Below are 21,419 nucleotides of genomic sequence, written 5' to 3'. Positions count from 1 at the left end.
GCACTCTCAAAGGTGCACTGAAAGCATTTTTCCTTTATTATAATGTTGATTACTTATTGGGGAGATAAATCTAACTGTCAGTTATGCACTGACTTACCAAAACTTTCAGACCAAGCAAGCATGTATGCATAAGGAACAGCTGTTTGCAGTTCTCCAGTTAAAGGGACAGCTCTGTCTTTTCCCAATAACTCACATTAAAGAAAATCTATACATTGTACACAGGGACTTCTGCTTTCTTTTGTAGCTCAACAATTTATTAGACAAGGATATGTTAGCAGAATCTGTCTTCTGTTTATCTGACTGTCCATGTGTCTATCACTGTTCTATCCATCTCTTCCCACAAGTGATAAAGTCTATCCAGAATTTTTTTTAAGTTATGGATAGGTGCATACCTACTGATATGCACACTTACACAACAATTTTAGATGTTCTTACTCCTGAGGTAATTAGATGTAGGAATTCATTACTGCAGGGTCATTGTGTCTAGCTCTTTAATGACCTTCAAAGGGGAAATGTTCACTATGTGGCTAATACAAATGACCAATGTCAAGAGTTAACACCAGAAGTAAGTAAAGAGAGGAAAGAAAGAAAAAAAAACCAGACCTTTCAAAATAGTTTAAAAGCTTAATGTTCTGAGCTTCAAATCAATGCATCAGCACGGGAGAAGAACCCGACTGGGTTCTTGTGTGCCTGCACAGAGTGGAATCTGCAGCCACCTCTTCTAAAAACTCTATGACATTAGATAGAGTAGATGAAATTGAATTGTGTACAGCTGGTCCTACACATGCTCCAAGGATATTATAGTTTCACATGCAAACACCCTCAGGTTTGGAAATGCCAGAGGAGGGAGTTTAGTGTTGCTTTCATTATGGTCACAAGCTTCTGTTCAGAAGTCATAATAATGACCCCTCCAGGGGGCAAGCCCATTTCTGAACTCAAAGTCATGGATTTGCAGAATGCAGAGTCAACACATCCTACTCTTGTGAAACTGCAGACCCACTATAGTATTTTATCTACATATTATATCTGATTTATTTTTTGTTTTCCCAAGATCTCTCTGACGCAGGTCAAATTCAAGCTGTAGAGGGGATGAGTCTCTATCGGTCTATCCAACCATCCAACCATCCTATGCATATATATCTATCTTCAACTTCTCTATAGCTATCTATCCATCCTTTCTTATCCACTACACAGGACTGTGCTTCAGTGTCTTCAAGTCTGTTGGCTAGATAGTCACTGAGCATCTTTTCAATAGATCCCTGTGCTTGGCCTCAGGCCTTCCTTCCACAAGATATTCAAACCCTGCTATGAATGTGAATTTATTATTATTTCCTCATCTCTTTTCTTAAGGCCCTTCCCAGCAGAGCACTTGAAAGATCCACAGAGCTAAGTAACAGCATTATGACAGTGCCCATGGTGTCTTCATTTCACCAAGGGGCTCACAAGGCAGAAAAAGATATCCAAGACCATTTGTTAATCTTGGATTCCTAATCTGAGATGCCGCAAGCCTGGTCAGTCTGTTTGCTTGTTTTCTCTAAGTATTTAGCACAGTGCAGGGCATGCTGTGTTTATGTTTGCTTCAGATACAGGTACAGGCAGCAGCCCTTCTGCCAGTGAAACCTCAGGTCATGCACCAAGCACCAAGGAAAGAAGAACATACAGTACACCTTCATCTTCACTGGCAAACTAAAGAGGCCTCACGTATCTGCTCAAATGCTATGCCATAATTATACATGTATTTTTAACTTTTTTTAAACACCATTGTCTTGACTTGGGCCATGACAACTCACGGCTGGACGTTGCTTGGGCATGACTAAGCAATGACTGTCTCTTGGCCACCCTCTTTTGAGAGAAAAGAGAGTTAAGTGATGCAGATTCAAGCCACAGTATAGCACTGGCACTCAGAGCCACTCTATTTTGCTTAACAGTAAAAAAAACAGTTTAGGAGATCTCATTAAAGGAATTTTGTGATATATGATATACCCAGCATAAATGGGATGTCATGGCAGAAATAGGGAAAAATCCTAGTTTTCCAAGGCAGCATCTGGTTGTACAACTACAAAACTATCCTTTCCCTGCCTTATTTACTGTCTACATTCCAACACTTGCAATAATGAGTCTGATACATTGCCATTTTCTCACCCTGTTATGTTATTCATTCTCGACAGTAATTAAAACAAGGATGCCATGAAAGAGAAAAATACAGAAATGTGTGGTTAGAAGCAATGCCTTTATGCATACACAAAACAATACAGAATTAAAATTTTATAGGTAACATAATTTCATGCATTTCTAACTTGAGTGCTTCATTTTGCAACCTTATCATTGTTTAAATGTATGGGTGCATGTGATATCTTCCGTTTTCAAGTAAGTAAACCAAAATCAAAAAGATCTCCAGACAAGATTAGTATCTTCAAATAATATACATTGACATATTCAAAGACTGTCAGCAAGGTAACCATTTGCAGATCCCCATAAAAACAGGTATCATTTTCTTAACCATTTCTGGTATCATCTTTCTCAAATCCCCCCCAAAAATTCAGTATCAGCTCCTCTCTCTCCACAGTGTTGATCTGTCATATCACATATGTACAAATATGTGCACCATGTATATACTAGATATATATTTCTGCAATAACAAACTGCAGATACAAGTTATTAAAATCAACAAAAATTGCTGAACAAGTGGTTTGAGTCTGGGCAACCTGCTCCAATGTTTGCTGGCCTTCAAGCTGAAAAGCTTCTCCTTGTATTCAGTCTGAACCCCAGTTGTTTCCATTTATATCCCATCTCTCATTCTACCACTGTGCATGACTATGAATCCTAGAATGTCTCAAGTTAGAAGGGACCCATAAGGACCATACCACTTTCACCAATTTAACTTCAGTGCCCCTGATATTTAGCCAAGCATCTTTACTGTTCTAAAAGGGAGGAGGTGCATCTAACATCTAAGAGGGGTTGCTGTCTTTGGCGACTTCATAGGCAACAGATTTTTCCCGTTTTGACAACATGACCTACAAATTTGATTGTGTTCTGACCATGTAAAGGTGAAATTAGATGACTTTTCTAAAGACAGGTCTCTACCGACCCTTTAAAATCATTCCCTAGAAGGATTTCCAGAAATTGTAAAGCCTAGTCATAGTGTCTCTTCTGACATGGCTGAACAGATGCCAGAAGGATTATTGTGTTACTGGGCTTTTAAAAATATTTATAAGAGAATTTTTGCTGCTGGATTTTTTAATTCAGTGCAAGAGCGACTTCTTTTTTTAGGGGTGACTCATATTTTTCCTCATCTCTTCAAACTAAGATTCCTGTCCTGATTATCAATAAACATCATGCCTTTCTCAGGTCTTCAATTTGTCTATTCAGAGGCATTTTCATAAACATATTTTCAAGCAATAATTCTCTCCTCCTATTTCACTAATTAATACACAAGCTTATTTTCCCATCTCCTAACCAAGGGTGAATCAAGAGCTCAGACAGATCATTGGGCAGGGGCCCCAGAGGACAGAACTAGATCAAGATTTAGTCAATCTGTGATATGATTCAGGTCCCTCAGACTGAATGTAACTCTTCTGAGGAACTGCAGGTGGGTTTTCACTGAGATCTCTAGGATTCAGGATACTCTTTTGAAGACCATTAATGGTGGATGCTCTGCTGGCAAACCACAGGAATCTATCAGCAGCTATACTATAATATGATGGTGTTTCATTCCCATTGATGTTGTTGAAAAAAGAAGCCAGATGATCGTTTCCTTGTCCATTGTGGGTAGTTGAAAACATGGAGGTCTTACATTAACACTGAAAGGACCACAGATATTACAGCTAGTTGGATCTAGAAGAGATATTATCTTCCAGTTTAAAACATAGCTGTACAACTCTTTCCCTTCCCCTCTTGCTACCCAGCATAGGTCAGTGCCAGTTCACAATATTAAGAGATGTTTTTCTTTCCTTTCCCTTCCCAGTGACTCACTGCATACGAGGAGGTTTTTTTTCCTTTGAGTTCACTTTTAGTTCTGTTAGCTGGTTTTCACACAGTCGCCTCCACAGAAAGTAAAATATTGGTTTGAAAATTGTGGCCAAAAACTGTTCATCATCACTTCTGTCTTCTGAACAGAAACTTCCAGACTGTCCCACCAGAGAAGTTTCAGGTCTTTTTATCGGGTTGCCCCGAACGACCCATAATGAGGTATCAGGTGTTAACAACATGGAGGGAAGAGGTGGTTAGTTGTCCATCTAAGTAATGGTCATCAAGAGCAAGATGGGGAGATTCTGTGCATTGATGCATCAAGAATGGATTTATTTCAGGGAGTTTCTGGGACATGAGAGAACTTACAAAAATAGTCACTAGTACAGTTCACAGTATACCTTCTTGGTAGGATTTCCTGGTTTGTTTGGGTGTTTTGAGGTTTGGGTTTTTTTCTTTGATGAGTCCAGGAAGGAATTTTCTTCACTGCAACAAAATATTTTCAAAAAAAAAGGTCACCTTTTATGACACTTGTCTCTTATAGACCAAGAAGGATGACTGGTGATTTCAGTAGCTGCAGTATTCATACATGGCTTCTGTATCAAAAGTCACAAATTAGGTAGGATCCAAGAGAGAACCTGGGAGAAAAGAAATTAGATTAAGATGAGAAATAGATTGTGACATGGCTGGTCGGAGCTTCAGTAATTATTTTCACTTGTTTATATTGGAAACTCCAACAAAACAAATGTAAAAATAGCATTTAATGTGTAAAACCTACATTAAACTAATTCTTTGTCTCTGATTTTCCATTGGAGAAGAACATCTCCTCAAAAGTTCACCTGCTTTTTCCAAACATGTACTTTCCCCATAAATGTTGTATTGACACATCATGCCATCAAATGTTTACAAGAAGACTCAGAAAGCAAGTCAAGAAGAGTTCCATTCATTTCTGAAAGTAGTTAGGAAATTGCTTCAGTTACTCATCATTCAAAAAGGAAACAAATACTATTTACTCATCTATGGGTAATTCGTCACTGGCTACTTTGTTCCTTGTGAGAAAAATAATCATCATCACCTGGGCTGGAACATTATATTTCTTACAGAAGAACCACAAAGGTTTTTGTCCACAGCAGACATGTGTGTGTATTGGTCCAGTATTTGATTAACGGGGACTCCAAAGAACGGCTGAAGTCTGAATCCTTCACTTCTTCCATCAATTTATTGGATAACTTCAACTTCTACTTATAAGAATGGGTAGACCACAGTCCATAGCATCAGACAAGCAATTGTTCATCCTTTAGACAAGTTCTGTTTACAGGAAAAAGAGTTTTTAATGTTAGCTCCATTCTTATGATGAGATCTGTTGCGGTTTTCTATATCAGATTTTTACTTCTTTTCATCTTTTTGGAAAAAGTTGATCCTGATCATGTGCCCAGATGTATGCATGAGCCAAAACCAACACCAAATCATAGAATTATTTGGGTTGGACCTTAAAGATCATCTCATTCCAATCCCCCTGCCATGGGCAAGGACACCTTCCACTAGACCTTATCACCCTTACAGTAAAGAATTTCTTTCATATATCTGATCTGAATTTCCCCTCTTTCAGTTTGAACCTTAATCTGATCTGACCGTGCAGTACTTTAAATTGTGAAAATTCTAATCTAATCTTGAATCCTAACCTTGTGTTTTAAATGTGAGTCATGACAGTAATTTTGCTATGAAAAATAACCTAACACCATATAGATTGCGAAAATGAAGACTCATAGGAAGAAAAGTCCTTCTTGGTCTTAAGGATCATATTCAGGGTCAGCATCTGTAGCACTCTACTTTCTTCAGAGAAGATACTGCTTCTCTCTACCTCTCCAGACAGAGGTACTCTCTGGAGAGCATCCGGCAGACAATGAACAAAAACAGAGACCAACTTCCCCGCACACTCCAGCTCACACTGACTCGATGTATGGAGGTAGCTTCATACACAGGAAGATGGGAAGGTGACATAAAGAAAATGCTTGTGTATTTCAAGCTACCTTCTGCATTGGGTGTTGTGACCTTTAGAGAAAGTTAATCATGCCATCTACTTTCACTCTTCATTTAATCTCCCCTTCCCATCTGTTCAGTTTCTCTCAGCTGGAAGCAAGATGAAGAACGAGTACCAGTCAGCTGTCTCAGTGGTCTGCAGCCCACACTTTGGGGCCATTTATTATAAGGCATTAACATCAATTGTCACCTCTATCATGACTGTTACCTCAATCCATGCCAGATTAGTAGGTAAGAACTGATTTTCTAAATATCTGAAATGCAAAATGAACAACAGACAGACAGACAGATATGCAGTATCAGAAGGGACTGTTCTCATCCTTCGGACTGAACTCTGAAATAACATATGCCAGATTCCTCAGCTCATGTGACAGGGTAAAACCTTCTGCTTGAGTCATAGCATTCTTTTTAGAAAATCTCTCAATCAATATTTCATGTGATAGGTGCTCTACCCTACTGCTAAACAAGATGTTTCCAAAATAGTTCATTACCTTCACTATTTAAAAAAGGCAGACTCAATGTCTTATTTCCACTTCAGATTTGTCAAATGTCTGCTTCCATCTAGAAGAAATCATCAAGCTCTTCTTTTTTTTACCTATTCTAAACCCCCCATATGTTTTATTAGGTATTATTTATAGCCTATGGTCAGAAGACTTTAACCTTCTCTTCAATAAACTATGGCCACTCCCATTACTCTTTCAGACCTAGAATTATTCTTCTAGTCCAGAATAATTATTAAAACTTATTTGTTTAGTAGAGAAATCACTAGAACAGAAAATGCAGAATTCCAGTAAAAACCTTTCCTGAGCCATGCTGAGAGGTAACATTACCTTGTCCTGGGACTTTGAGTATTTCAGCACAATCCTGAGAGCTCATGAATTTGGCTGTTATCACAACACTCATCTTCTCTTGAGAAGCACTGTTTTCTAATGAAGATTTCCTCTTTTTATGAGTGACCCACTTGCTTTTTCCTGTGGATACTTAATTTTGCATTTGGTTGGATTAAAATGGAACTCTCTACCTGAGTCTAGCCCATGCAGTGACCCACGTCAACATGACTTACCTCTGTCATTATTTCACTGTTTTTATATGATAGGCCAATTTTACCAGTAATTACTTCAAATGTCTTCCAGGTAATATTAGAGAAACTGAATAGCACAGAGATTTCAGCACACTGGTGAAGGAACCTACTAGAATCTCTGCAATTTTGTTTACCATAATTCACGATTTTTTTAGTGTTCTCATTTCTGGGCTAATTTCACTTTTTGTAAAGAAGGAGTCTCTCAAATTCTCCAGTAAAGTTTAAGTACACTCTATGATAACTTACTTTATTCACTAAACTTGCAGTTTCATGCAATCAGTTTCATTTGACAGATGCTATTTTCCATGAAACCATGATGATTGGTACTAATTGTATATCTTTAAATTCTTTGTCATATTATCTCATATCAAAGTTCTGATAATTTTTCTCAGACTTATGAAAATTTAACTAAGTTTACCAGGTCATCTAGTTTACATACTTAAAAATTAATATCAGAATTTTTTTCCTGGAACACTTTGAAGGTTTTCTAATATTCCATAAATTTCTAAAATGAACATTAGTGGTTCAGCAAATTTCTGAGCCAATTCTTCGAATATTCTGAGTTTTCAATTATCTCATCCTGCAGATGTGAAATATTTTACAGTAGTTGTTTAGCATAGTCGTCAGTTACTGACTGTTCATACATTAAAAAAATAAATGGATGGATGGATAGGATGGATAACTGGATAGACAGATCCCTCTTGGACATGATTAAACATCAGGGGAAGGTTAAATATTCCAAAAAGTCATCCAACCCTATTAGACACCGGAAAACAGCTGAAGTGCTATGCCCTTGATCTGCAGACGTACTCCTTTATTGAGTATTCCAGTACCCATAAATCACCTTACAGTACAATACCTTCCAATGCACATATACATTATAGAGCTACTTACATACAGATTGTATCCTGAAATTCTCTACAGCACTAAAAAACTGCAAGACAGCAGCTAGTACATCGTGTAAAGAACACAGCAAGGTAAAGACCTTGCAAGGCAATTAAAGCAAAACCTCCATTCTCTGATAAGACTAATAAACACAGAGAAAAGCAAACTGAGCAGTTGTAAGGCTGAAATGGACCGAAGTAGCAGGGAAGTTCTGAGGAGCAGGTGGCCAGGTCCTGATGGGGGAGAAGGACAGGAGCTCCTCCCCAGCATCATTCTCACAGAAACACTGCTCTGGTGTGAGCACCTTATTGCTACCTTCACAGCCAAAAATGCCTCCCTGCTGTTCCTAGATCTCACCCATCACTGATCAGTAACAAAAGCAAGGAAGCCATGCACTAAAAGGACAGCTATATTAATAATCAATTATATCAATAATTCCTCACTCAAATGCTTGAGGGAAGGACAGGAGAGCAAGGACTTTGATCTAATCAATTGTCAGTGCTTTCTGTAGCTTCTTCCATTTTAGTATGCTCTCAGACACATGGTGTGCCTCATGAGGCTGTCCTGTGTAGGGCTGGGAGCTGGGCTCAGTGATCCTTGTGGGTCCCTTTCAGCTCAGGGTATTCTATGATTTTATGGCTCTAGTCTGGCCAAGGTTTCTTCTTATAGCCTGGGTAGAAGCATTTTGGACACAAGGGAAGCAAGAGACATGGACTTCTCCAGTGCTAGTGCCCAGGCCACTTGCATGGCATTTCTTCTCTTTCACTGTATCAGAATATGCCTTCCACAGACTGAGCAGCAGATTCTTGCTCTTCTGTTATTCTTATTTCCCTCCAGTAAAAAAATATGGGTTGAATGTCAAGAGGAAAACATTCAGAAGAACGAAATTCTCTCCTTAGCTAATGACTTTTGTAACTGAATAAACAAGAAATACCAAGAAAGATCTTTCATGGCAGTCAGACAAATACTCTGACAGCCAGAACCAGAACAAACAAAAAAACTCCCTATATCTGGCCTAAAAAAGCTAGTAAGCACTAGTAAAAGAGCTAGTAATCCCTACTTGTCTCTGTTGCAATCTCTCACAAACTGCATCTCTGAGATGGTAGAAAGTATCTGAAACATAGATTAAAACACTCTTCTTATCTTTAAGACAAGTTAAACATTTGGGTTTTTGAGGTCCTTCTTCTCCTTTCCATTGCCTGAAGGCAGCCTAGTTACATGAATGGACCTGCTGTAGGACCATCTGCCCTGAGTTCAGGGGTTTGGATTAAAAGCTTGCATCTGCACCTCATTCGTGGTCGTGACTCCTGATTTAGGGGATGCTCAGCATAGTTACCAAGCATTGAGCTCCATCCAGAGGAAAGCTTCAACTGAAGAGAGACAATATATTATTCCAGCCTGGTAACAGATCATCAAAAGGCTGTTTTGCACATTAACCACTAATTCTTCTTGCTGGATGCAAAGAGAAACAGAAAACTCAGAAAAACCAATTAAGGATCCACAGGAACATAACGATGGGCTCATTCAGGACTGCACTTAGTGCACAAAATAATTAATGGACATGCAAAGACAATACTCACTGTGAACTAAAAGGTTACAATTCCAAAATAGTCTTCAAATGTACTCTGAGGTAGACTGTGCATTCCCTCCTTTATCATCCCAGATGATTAAAACAGAAAAACAGCCCTTAAGTAATATCTTACATAAGGCCATTGGTGATCATGCTGATGTCATGAGAAAGGCATAAAGCTCCCTCTGCAAGCTTCACCAGCAGAACTTCCTATGGAGGAAAGGGGGACAAAATAAAACAATTTGAAGATGCTACCCCAGTTTCTGTCTGCTAATAGTTTATATAGTCCTGCAGGAAAAGAGCAGGCCAGGAGAAGTCATGCACTTCAACATCACTACCTTCCTCGAAGAAGTTGTGCAGAATCAGAAAGTTTAGATGCCCTCAGTTGCCATCCTAGCAGCTTTCTCCCTCCTTTTCTGCTTTGATAAATCATTTATTAGGACAGCGTTTTTAAATAATCCCTGGGGCTGGGGGAGGGGTTAGGGGGGACAAGGAAAAAAAGAAAAAACACCAACATCCCCCCCATAAAATAGATTTATCACAAAATGCTGTCCTCCTACCAACCATCTTCAGATCAGAACATATATTTCTCTGATTATTAATTAACTGACGCACAGAAAGAGCTTCAAGCTTTTTAACCTCCCCCTTTCTTTTTTGTCCTTCAAGAGTGTAGATGACAATGCAGGGGTGGTGTTAAAAACACAGATAGCATGTGCAGTACTACCATTATGCTTTGAGCCCATGGGCTCAAACATTAAAGCCATTTAGGAAACAAGTATTTAAGTTGTTCTCCCAGTACACACATTCTGTTCCCAGTCATACATGTTTAAATCTCTCATAGCACCATTAACCCTGCGGACATGGATGAGAAGAAACCTAGATGCTTAACTGGCAATAGTGCCAATATAACAACAAAAAAAGTCAAATCTGCCAGTAAGTATTTGACCTGAGAAAAGAAAGGAATATGCCCATTATCTGCCTATCCCTTATAATTGTGCCATCTCAACTCTCAGAATAAGCCATCTTCTCTTTGGAGTTAGTTAATCTAAATACCTTCAACAATATGAAGCACAACTCCACATAAATAACAGAAAGCAGGAGGGTTGGATGGACCAGCAACTTCTGAGCGTATCAGGCCCCCTAAAAATTAAAACAGTGAAAAGAAGCTAGAGGAATTAGCTCTGTCTCTAGAATGTGCTCACAAGGAAAGTGCACAGTTATTAGCATTTGCCCTTCTTCTCTTTCACCAGGCCTCCCATCTCATCTCCTCTATCAGGAGGAGATTTTTATATTGCATCAGTGGATATCAGAACAACCAAGGAGAAAACTTCTGGTCCAAATCTGCAGGCAACTAATACCAAAATCAGAGTACGACTCCCAGCTTCATTATCTGGTCTAAATGAAATATAGTGAGCAAATGCACTTCTGATCTCTCTTATTAGTCCCATTTGTTAAAATGCGGCATTATTTACAGCTTTGCACAGAATGAGGAAATGGGTTAGAATTCCATTTCAAAAGCAAAGTGATGATAAAAACTAGTGTAGCTTTGTGAGCTTATCTCACAGCAAGGTTCTTGTAGAGGTATGATTATACCATCTCAGCACCAGGGCTTGTCATCCCACTAAGGTCTAGTCATGGCAAAAGTAAACAAATAGTCTGTCATACTGGGCCACATTTCTGGAGGGGGTTGCATACATTAGGAGTTTGATTAACATCACTTTGGGGAGTGCCTCACCCAAGGTCTAGGCAGTTAACAACATCTTACCTTGAGATATCACTCCTAGTTATGGAACCAGGTAAATCCTACAATAGAGGTACCTTGATTTAAGCTAAGGTGCCTGCCTTCATTGCAGCCAGCACTGGTCCCTGATACACAGCCAAGTGGGATTTGATTCATTTGAGCACAGCTAAGAGTACCCTGAAAAAAGAGAGAAATATTGTTCTACACTCCATTGACTAGATCTCCACTGATTATTGTAGGGTGTTCTGTTCACAAGTGGATGAACATGTAGGCACAATCTAGTCAGTAGGAGGGATGTTGAAACAGGAGTAGTTACAAGAGTAGAAATTAAAGTTCCCAGGCAAGATAGGTTCTCTAAAGACATGGTCTAAGCAATTATTCAGCTGCAGCCAACTCGGTTTTGGTATTTGATCACTACATATATATTAGTGCAGTAAACATACCTGGCACTTTCCCCTAGCACTGGGAACAGCTGGCACAAAATGGCCCACGCCCAAATTATTAAATTTTCTCACTTAGAGTATCATGACCACATCCAAGTTAACTTCTGAAAACAGCCTCTGTTCTGTGCTAATACTCAGGCTTTGTCTAGAAATTCTTTGGAGTTAAGCGCAAGTCAAAAAATTCAGCAGTACAGATTATTAGGTTCCCGTTTCTCTGAACTTCCTTGGCACAGTTTTAGTCTACTGATGCAGTTGATGTCTGTTGGTCATGAATATTAGCAATCCTAACATGATCTTAAAAAGAAATGGCTTTCACTACGTCCTATATTCAAAGATATGAGGTATGTAGACAACATATTTAAAGCTGGAGATCAACTAAAGCACTCTCAAGGGAATCTGAATGAACTGGGTGAAATCAGGAGGTGTTTAATTTATTCTTTCACTGAAATTGAATCATAGGACTTTGTTGACTAATAGATTATTCAACTAGTCAGATGTGAACTGGGAACATCACCAGGCACTTACTGGCTAATAAGTGATTGCAAGAGCACATCCACTGCTATTGAATAATACCCCAGCTCATTACTCTCCAGTTTTCTGCCTAGGAATTGATGATTGCTGTGAGGCTTGAGCAGTACTTTTTATGACATCTTCTGAGCTGCCGTGTTGGTACCCCCTCATCCAGGTGGTTGGCAGGAAAACTGCGTGGACAGCCAGTTACTTGGAGCTTTGGCTTCAAGAGGGGAGGACAAAGAGGGATATCTGTTTATTCCATGTACCTCCCTTGTAAAACCACATGTGCCATACTCAGTACACCTGAACTATCTCACTTGGAGTCTAAGACCTGTCATGAAGTTACATTATTAGCCAAAGGCACAACTGGAATCCAGGAGTGAGAAGGTACCCTTCCATATGCAGCTCTGTCATTTTCAAAGGGAAGCCACCCTGTGAGACTTGTTTTCAAGGAGGAACTGGACCAGGGAGGAGGTGCTGCTGAATGCATTCACAGTACAGTCCAAGGCTGTAAGCCAGGCCTGGTGCTGTTGTCAGGAGCAGGTGTATACCTGGCAGCAAACACTCAGCATTAGCTTTTTGAGGGGCTCAGAGACTGTCTCTTCATTTCAGGCTGTCTGTTGAGAGACACCAGGTTCCTAGGACTGGTTTGTGCTGCCAGAGCCTTGCAGGGGTGGGTAAGCAGATGGCTTTGTCTGGAGTGCAGGCTGGTCCGGGCTAGTCTCACCCAGGGTTTGTGCTCAGAAATGTTGGCAGGGACGTTTCTGGCAAAGATAGCAGAGGCAATTCTTGTACAGCGTGATGACCCCCTGCCTCACTAATGTCTCAGACCCATGGTCACTCCAGCTACAGTCATACACAGAACGAACAAATTAGGCTTTTTTTTAGATCTAACATTAAAAAAAAAAAATCAACCCACACCAAAAACCCTTCCCGAGCTAAATTCATTAGATGCATTGCATCCTCTGTGTTTCTGACCTATCTTGACTTGTCAGATTGCCAGAGAACTAGTCTTCCATCGAGTCAAAGAATGTCATTTTAAGTGACCCATAGATACAACATTCAGTCACTGTAGTTTCTACTGCTGGATATGCTCTGTGGTTGATTGGATGATTTGCTGGTAAAGTAGGAAACTACTCAGGGAAACCATGTTAGGAAGGTACTAGTGTTCATCTCTCTCAACTGCAGAGTCAACATAAAGTCTGAAGAAATTGCCAGTTATTAAAGGTCTTTATATTGCTTAGCTGGCCAACAATCAAACTATTCATGCCAATGAATATCATAACGGAGAACTTATTAAATTCACATTTTACTTATATTGTCATAATAAGGAAGTAACAGTAGGTATATCAGATTCCCCTCATCGTTAAGATTGGAAGGCAAAGGAAAATTTATGCTGGCAAGTTAAGAAGGGTCTAGAGGTTTACCCCAATCATGATAGAGGGAAAGAGAGTAAGATAGAGTGCCTTGAGACCATGCGTTACATCTGCTGACTCCCAGCTCAAAGGTGACCCAAATTTTGTGTGTGCTGGTTCAGTGGCACCAACATTTGGATCCCTGTGCTTCACATAGTCTTGTGTTCAAACTAGCACTCAGACCAGGCACTGTGTCCTGGGACACTGATCTGTAACAACCCCTCCTATCCTTTGTCCCACATTGGCAACCATCCTCTCCTCACTCTCCTGACCACCCGCCCACCCTCCTACCTGCTCACTTCCCCCCTCTCAGAGCCCTCACCCCCCTCCCCATGTTCATTCTCAGTGGTCGTTGCATGTACGTGCCTTGGCACCCTTCAGCTCATTAAGCCCCCTGCCTTGCCTCATGTTTTGACAGGTTTTGTGAGTTTTGACAATCCTGCCAGTGCCCAAGCTGCTATCCAGGCCATGAATGGATTCCAGATTGGCATGAAGAGGCTGAAGGTGCAGCTGAAGAGGCCAAAGGATGCTAATCGTCCCTACTGAAGAGTTGTGGGAACCACTGGATACAAAGCACTAGCACAGGTAACTGCATGGGGAAAGGGGTGTCAGCTACAGTTGTAGCGTCTCTCTGTGTTGTAGACCCTCAGAAATATACAGTTCTGTGACTCTCTAGCTTCTGCCTTTTTCACTCTGGCTAGAGCCACTCTGCACAGACACACACCCCCACATAAACTAGGGACTGTTTGTGTGTGTATGTCTGTAGAAAAAGAGGTGGAAGGATGCTTAACAAGGGATGAGCCAAGTTACTCACCCCAGCGGCATCCTGCATCTCTAGAAAGTGTTTCTGGTCACTAGAGGAGAGTCAGCAACTGTGCTAATTCTCCTTGCTCAGCCAAAGAGAGCATTTTTAGTGCCTGAAGAAAATCTGCAGTTGAGAGGTGGGACTGGGCTGCGGTTTAATCCCAGGTGACTGGACTGGGACAGTGTCTGTCTCAATAGCTCTGTGTTGCAAACGTTTCAAAGCATTCTTCATTCTTCATGCGGTAAAGTCTGTATCCAATTTCATCCCAGCATAATAACTTGATGTAAATATGTCTCCCTAACAACCAAGTAACTCCTAATTTATTTCTTCCCAAACCCAAGAAATTAATAGAGGGATCCATGTTCACTTCTTCCTGAGTTGTTTTAAACTTCTGTGTGTAGATAAAACCCAACCAAAGCCAAGGAAGTTTAGCTCAAGCAAGGACCTAGGGTCTCAGTGTTAGACTTATGTACTATGTGTTGCTGGAAAGAAGCCAGCTTGATGCTCCAAGGGAACTTATAATACATGTAACAGCATCAAAAGTATCAGAAGCAGCAGGCTGGAATCCCAACCTATCACCAATAACAAAAATGGAGATATTTCCAAAAATGGAAATATTTTCCACCACTGGCTGGCTCTTCCATTAGATAATTCTTTGAGAAACAGAAATATTGACCCCTAATTTTTTTGTTTGCAGAGACAGGAAGTCTCCCTATTGTTAAAACAGTTCCACACCAGATAAACGCAGCAGCTAGGAAGGCCCTAAGCTGTAGCAAGCAATTTGTATTCCTGAATTAGTGATAAAGAGATGGGTTAGGTGACCTTTCCATGCCATTTTAGCTGTAATGTCTAAGATTCCGTGATTTTGATTCAGGCCCTTTTTGACTCATCTAAGACAGGCAGGAAATCCCTATCTTCAACTTTCCCAAACAAAAATGGAGTGGTTTAATTTTTCACTGGTATCTCTAATATCTTTGAAAAATGTATTTTTCCAGTCTTCAGAGCAGTACCCTGTTCCCAGGGAATTAAGGAATGGGATCAAAATGTTTTTGAAAGAGGTGCTGCACTGAAGACAATGTAAAAGAGATTAAGAAACCTTCCAATAAACATATCAGGTGCATGTGCAAGAAACAGGTCCGTAGTTTAGACTCTCCTTTATATGTGACCATATGAAAATAACTGTCAATGAATTTTCCCTCTTCGAATACCTCTTTTCTTTTCCTTGCTTATGAAAAGGCCTCTTGGAAGCTTGAAACCAAAATATGTTTCCATATCCAAACGCTTTTTGCTTCATCACACTGGCTTTGTACTGCAGGCTTTGCTGGGGGAGAGCGGGAGATGCATGCATGCGATTTTGTTAAAGCAAGGACTGTCTTTGTCAGGAAGGTTTTCAGTAGCACCTGCAAAGGGATCAAGGAACACAAAGGTGTCCCTAGTTAGGCACCAAGAAATAGTTTTATATCATAGCATAGCTGTGATCACTGAGGATATGGTTGTTTCCTAAGTGTGTAAGAAGATACAGGGCTGTGGACACCTGTGCTGTTAAAGATTTAAGTCTATGGTATTCTTATTATCATGGATCATTATGAAGTGCTCTTCTTCTACATGATCAGGCTGATGCTGGGTTCTCAGCTTGTTTTCCTGTAAAAGGATTACTCACTAGTAGGACTGAGATTTGTTGTTTGCGTTATTTTTTTCCCCAACAAATTATATAAAAAGGTCCGAGTAGGTAAAATGGTAATAAAATTTCATATGTCTCCCTTAGAGAGTTTTTTCCCTTTCCTTTGCTTCTACAAAGCAGAAGAGTCTTGATGTATTGCCTCTAAGTAGGAAGTCCTTTAGCCTTCCTGGTTTTTATTTTGGTTTTAATGCTTTGCAAAATCATTCAGTTGTTACCACCGTGTCACTTCCATACTTGGCTTACAGGAGAGTTTTTTAGAGATCCTGCCAAAATGGAGTAAATGTGTCTCAGAGGTCCTTATTCTCTTGTATACTCACACCTTGGCGAGACCTTTGCAGGAGCTGTACCTGGCTTTTAGAAAAGGAGAAAAAGGTTTTGTGTATGTATTTTTTCACCTAACAAAGGGAATTGCCTGAGTGCTTGTGGCCCCAGGAGGACATTGCAGGAGCATATCCCAGGGAAGGATTTTGTTTAGCACAGGGAGTACCTTACTGCATTAGACTGGAGAGAACACTTGGTGACAGCAAGGGTACCCAAAATATCAGAAGGGCTTAAACCCAGCTCTTCCTTCAGCTCATCTGCTTTCCAGTGCTTGGAAACATCGACACCAGCACCTTAGAAGCAGACAGTGCTCTTACTCATGGTGTTCACAAGTCAGCTTCCCACCAGGGCTGGGCAGTAGCTGTCAGCACTTGCTAAGCACTCAGTTGCTAAGCCTGACTCAGAGATAGGTCAGTTGTTCCTGGCTCGGCACGGTGTTACTGTACCCCCACGGGAGTTTGATTTGCAACTTCTTTTAACTGATAGAAACACAATAACTCCAGTATGGTTTTTTATCTATCTTTACTTTCGCCGCAGCTCTTCAGGGTCTTTAATTCCAATTTGAAGCATGTGTATAACCATATTGACATCAGGGCAATTACTCATGTGCTTCAAGAAACTTTTTAACTGGGGTTTTTTTAAGGAAGTACCTTGTTTTATTGAATTCCTTTCAAAATAAGAAGATGCCAACAACAACAAAAACAACAAAAAGTTGCACCCAGTTTGATGTAATTCACCAGACTGCTTATTTCCTAACTTAGAGAGAAAGATCTTCACTCAATTTTAATTCTGGATGCACTTCTTTAAAAAAAAAAAAAAGTAAAAATCTCCCTTTTGGGACACAAGCAGTCTAGGCCACAGTGATTTGAACTCCTTTATTTTCATTGCAAGTGCTCTAAACTTGCTGTCAGACACTGAAAGGGTCTCTGTGATGTGGCAGATAAGCTGCAGCAAGCAAAGCTCTGAAGAATTTAGATGGCAAAATGTTTCCAAAATGGCTGCCTCTGTTCTCTTTTTTCTTTCTAATTAAAGAGGTGGTTGTGGGAAAGTAAAAGGGAGGGTGGGAGGGGAGAGAGGGGGTAGAGAAAGGGTGGGTTGGGAGAAAGCAAAAGAGAAGAGAATCATTTGAGGTAACTCTGCCAGAATCAATACATTCTATTACCAATCCCCCCTCAGGACTAGGAGGCAAAGATTCAGAGGCGTTTTGTGTGTCTTTCATATAGAAAATGCACAAAATAATTAAGAAAAAAACAACCTGAAATCCACAGCTCCCTTGGGTGGCCATTCCTAGGAGCCCTTCAGTACCCTGTGCTGTGAACAAAGTTTCAGGTACAACTTGCAGTGTCTGGGGCTGTGTGTGAGCCCTCTGCACGGCCAGTGCCAGGGAGCACTGCCGGGACAGGCAGGGAGGAGAGCTCTCCTCTGTTCCTCCCCATGGGAGCAGATGTGATCAGTTCAATTCCAGCCCTCTGCACTGGGTCTGGGAGCTCGTTGTGGTGCCCCATCCATGCTCAGTCAGTATTATCCATGGTAGGATAATGCTGCCCATGGTAGGATAATGCTGCCCAGAAAACTGCATAGGTCACAGCTCTTTTTAAGGACATAACACAGAGCAGCCCAGAACCATCCAGCTGATAGATCAATAAAAGACATTACACACAAGAGCAGTGAAAATCCTGTCCATTCCACTTCTGTGGCTTCATTACAGTGACTGATCATTAGCAAAGAGATGCTTTCCACCTTGGGCAGATACTCTGCTGTTGAAGTTTTATTTAAAGCTAAAGGTGGAGGGACATTTGGGTGAGACTGACTGAGAGCACTGGCATGAAACTGAGAGAGACAAAGTGAGTGTGAGTGAGACAGACTGAGTGAGGTAAAAGGGAAACAGAAGAGTGGGGGGAAAAAAGGCCAACAGTAAGATTTTCTTAGCTGTGCTCCTAAGAATAGTGACAAAACATTAAACGAATGCAGTGTCCAGGCAACCCGCTTCTCCAAAACGCCAGGGGAAATAACATAGGCCAAAGTTCAAACACAAAAAAAAAACCAAAAAAAAAGATGTTCACGTCCTCCTTCACAGCTTCATGAACCTGTGTGGTTTATTGCAGAACGTGTGAAACTGGAAAACTTTGCGTTTTTCTCTTTCAGCTCCCTAATAAGAGAAAAAACCCAACCAAACAAACAAAAAAAAAACCAAAACCAAACGAAAACAAACAAATAAAAAAACCCCTTCATTTTATAGTAAGTAGACACTATCAGCCAAAAATAAAACAAACAAGCAAAATTCCAAATGCCCATAAACAAACAGATGTGAATGGAAAATTTCTGGCTTCTCTTGTCATTTCAGATGACTTCAATGCAAAGTCTAATGAAAGTGTATTTTTTACTGATTTTTTTTGCTGCTTATGCCTCTCAGATAAGTTTCTATTACCTCCAGTGAGAGGCTATTCTGCAGCTGCATTGATCTCACTGTTTTCCATTAGACTATTCATCTTGAGATTCAAACCAAATATCTTTTATCAGGATAAAATCCCATTTCTTGTAGTTATGCCTCCTACAATCATGCTAACCAGCTCCTCTTCCACCTGCACAGATTATTGTTGTTTCCCTCCTTTAGTCATCACTTAGATCATTTAGGACTTGCTTACATTATGGAAATTTGCACTAGTATAATTGCATCAAAACAGTACTCCAGCACAAGCTTAATGTGACTGAATAAAGAGAGAAAAAAATCAGCACAGCTTAATTTAGGAAAGTCTGTTTAGGTACTGGAAAAACATCACCTCAGCCAATATTTTTTTCTAATCTTTGGATTACTTTTGTTTTTCATTTCCACTGACAACTGAGATAAAATTAAGCATCTCTCACTGTGTTTGCAACCCCAACTTTGTTGCTGTGCTTGTACTGAGAGAAAGGACATGAATTTTGGTGGGAGAGGCTGAAACAAAGCTCCTGAAGATGTTTGCAAAACTGACAAGGAAACTCTTTACTGGCTGATAGTTTTTAACCTGCCTGCCCATTTAAATTACTTATAACTTTATTATGGTAAAATTCTCATGTCTGTTCTATAAACCACAGTTTCGATACCAGAGCATGCAAAATCCCATTTGCTAATTATTGTATTCTAAGATTGGCATACAATATAATGCACTGATGGAAAACGACAATAATTAATTACTGAATTTACTCCAAAATTACAATCAGTAATTACTGCTCTGAGACTGAGTTCCATTCAGCAATATTTGGAACTTGTTAGTCCTCAAAGCAGGGCAGCTTTTCAGGAGTATTGCTGTGTTTGCATCTAAATGAGTCCATGTAGGTCACTAACGGATCCATGCTATTTGTCATGGGACTGATAGAGCAGTACAATGCAAAACCATAACACTTTCCCTCAGTTCAGAGCAGGAATTCTTCATTAAAACCCATGTCCCCCCCCCCCTTTTTTTTTTTTAATGTTAGATAATATAATTATTTCAGTACTAAATAATAGATGTGAAAGCAGCCTCCCATTTCTCATCCCACTGTGATGCTCTTGGTTCCTATGATCTGAAGTAAAATTTTGGTGTCTTGTGAGAACTTTTGCCAATGACTCAGCCAACAAAGAGCCTTCTGACTTGTCCGTGCTGTGAAAAGACCAGGAGCTTGTTATGATTGTGCCCTCTTCAAAGACTTCCAACAGCAAAACATGCAAAATTGTAGGGTTGACTGAAGGGTGGTAGTGTCAAATTCAACAACTTGACCAACAAGATTGGTATGGGAGCTCATGTGGACAATGTCACACAGATTATCTGAATAAGTCAGATTTTAGAGCCTCTTGAGCTCAGTGTGAGCTTCAATTGTGTTAGTTAATGGGCAGCTGCAGTAATCTGAAAACAGCAGCCTTTGAAGGAACCTTTTACTACATTCATTCATCACAGAGATTTGCTAGGCCAGTGTACAAGGGACTGCAACTTGAAGAAAAGCTGGAAAATATAAGAAAAGGAAAGGGTGGGTGTTTTAAACAGCCATGATTTGGAATGAGGGTCGAAGAGATGGAAAAGCACAGGAGACACCCATAGCCAAAATGTTTGTTTCAGCAGCAGCAGCAGCAGCAAACACTGGCAGAATGAATCTTCCGCTAAACAAAATATGTACAAAGAGAATAATAGAAGGGAGAGACCCACAGTGAAAGAGGCTTATGAAAATTCAGGATGAGTCTTAAAAAACCAAGCATGGTCATTTTCCTGCAAGACCATCAAATAAGGCTACTCGGGGAGAGAGCAAAGGGCAAGTCATTTGAAGCTCATTTTATGGAATCAGAAAGGTCTAGGGCTTTAGAGATGTTCCTCTCAGATGGCCCCATATTTGAAGGCCAATAGAGCTGTCTGTGGTGAGTTTAGTTAATGAGAACATGAGCATCATGAACATGCTTTTTTTTGTCCAGGTAGGGATAATGTGGACAGTATAGGACAAAGGTAGGGCACAGCCCTCTGGCTCTAAGTAGAAGTGAACAGCAGAGAAGGTTAACACAGGAAACTGGAAACTCTCAATAAATTTAGAGTTACAAGTCAGCCTCAACATGTGGTTCACAGGACTCAGGTCACTTGTGCAGCATTGATCAGTAAGCTGAAAATGATCCTATCTTTTTGTCACTGACCTTTGAGAGCTACTGCAGAACCATGAATTGAAGCTGTATGGGGTAGTGTTTGGCACTTACACTGTAGAGATAAAGAAAAGGGAGGCTAAAAAAACTCCATGAAATTTACTCTGCAGGGGAAAACTGCTACAGGAGTTGGCAAGAATCTTAATAAGGGGTTGCAGAGTACTCCATCAATGTGAGCACCTTAAATTGATGTCCTTATGGTTTGGAAGGCATATACAATCAGCTGCACTAGGACACTGTTTCTCTTTCCCACGGTTATACCCAGTGATATAGCAAATGCAATAATTGCATATTTGAATAATTCATGGGTACGGAAACT

The 21,419-nt window shown here is 40.2% G+C and overlaps 1 protein-coding gene across 16 annotated transcripts in view; it reads left to right on the top strand.

Moving 5' to 3' along the window:
* Positions 1-21,419, top strand: part of CELF4 (CUGBP Elav-like family member 4) — a 700,852-nt gene that overhangs the window by 662,879 nt on the left and 16,554 nt on the right. For all 16 annotated transcript variants that reach the window (XR_007907278.1, XM_051804503.1, XM_051804504.1 and 13 more), the window contains one exon: positions 14,073-14,239. Coding sequence is in view for 15 of the 16 variants with exons in the window: in XM_051804503.1 (XP_051660463.1) it covers positions 14,073-14,200 (128 nt within the window). In the remaining variant the exon portion in view is untranslated. The remainder of the gene's footprint in view (positions 1-14,072; positions 14,240-21,419) is intronic.

The sequence above is a fragment of the Manacus candei genome, unplaced genomic scaffold (genome assembly GCF_025592945.1).
Source record: "Manacus candei isolate 608988 ecotype Guabito, Panama unplaced genomic scaffold, ASM2559294v1 h1tg000061l, whole genome shotgun sequence".
Lineage (NCBI taxonomy): Eukaryota > Metazoa > Chordata > Aves > Passeriformes > Pipridae > Manacus > Manacus candei.
The sequence above is the reverse complement of the archived record's forward strand: the minus strand, read 5'-3'. Positions and strand labels throughout refer to the sequence as shown.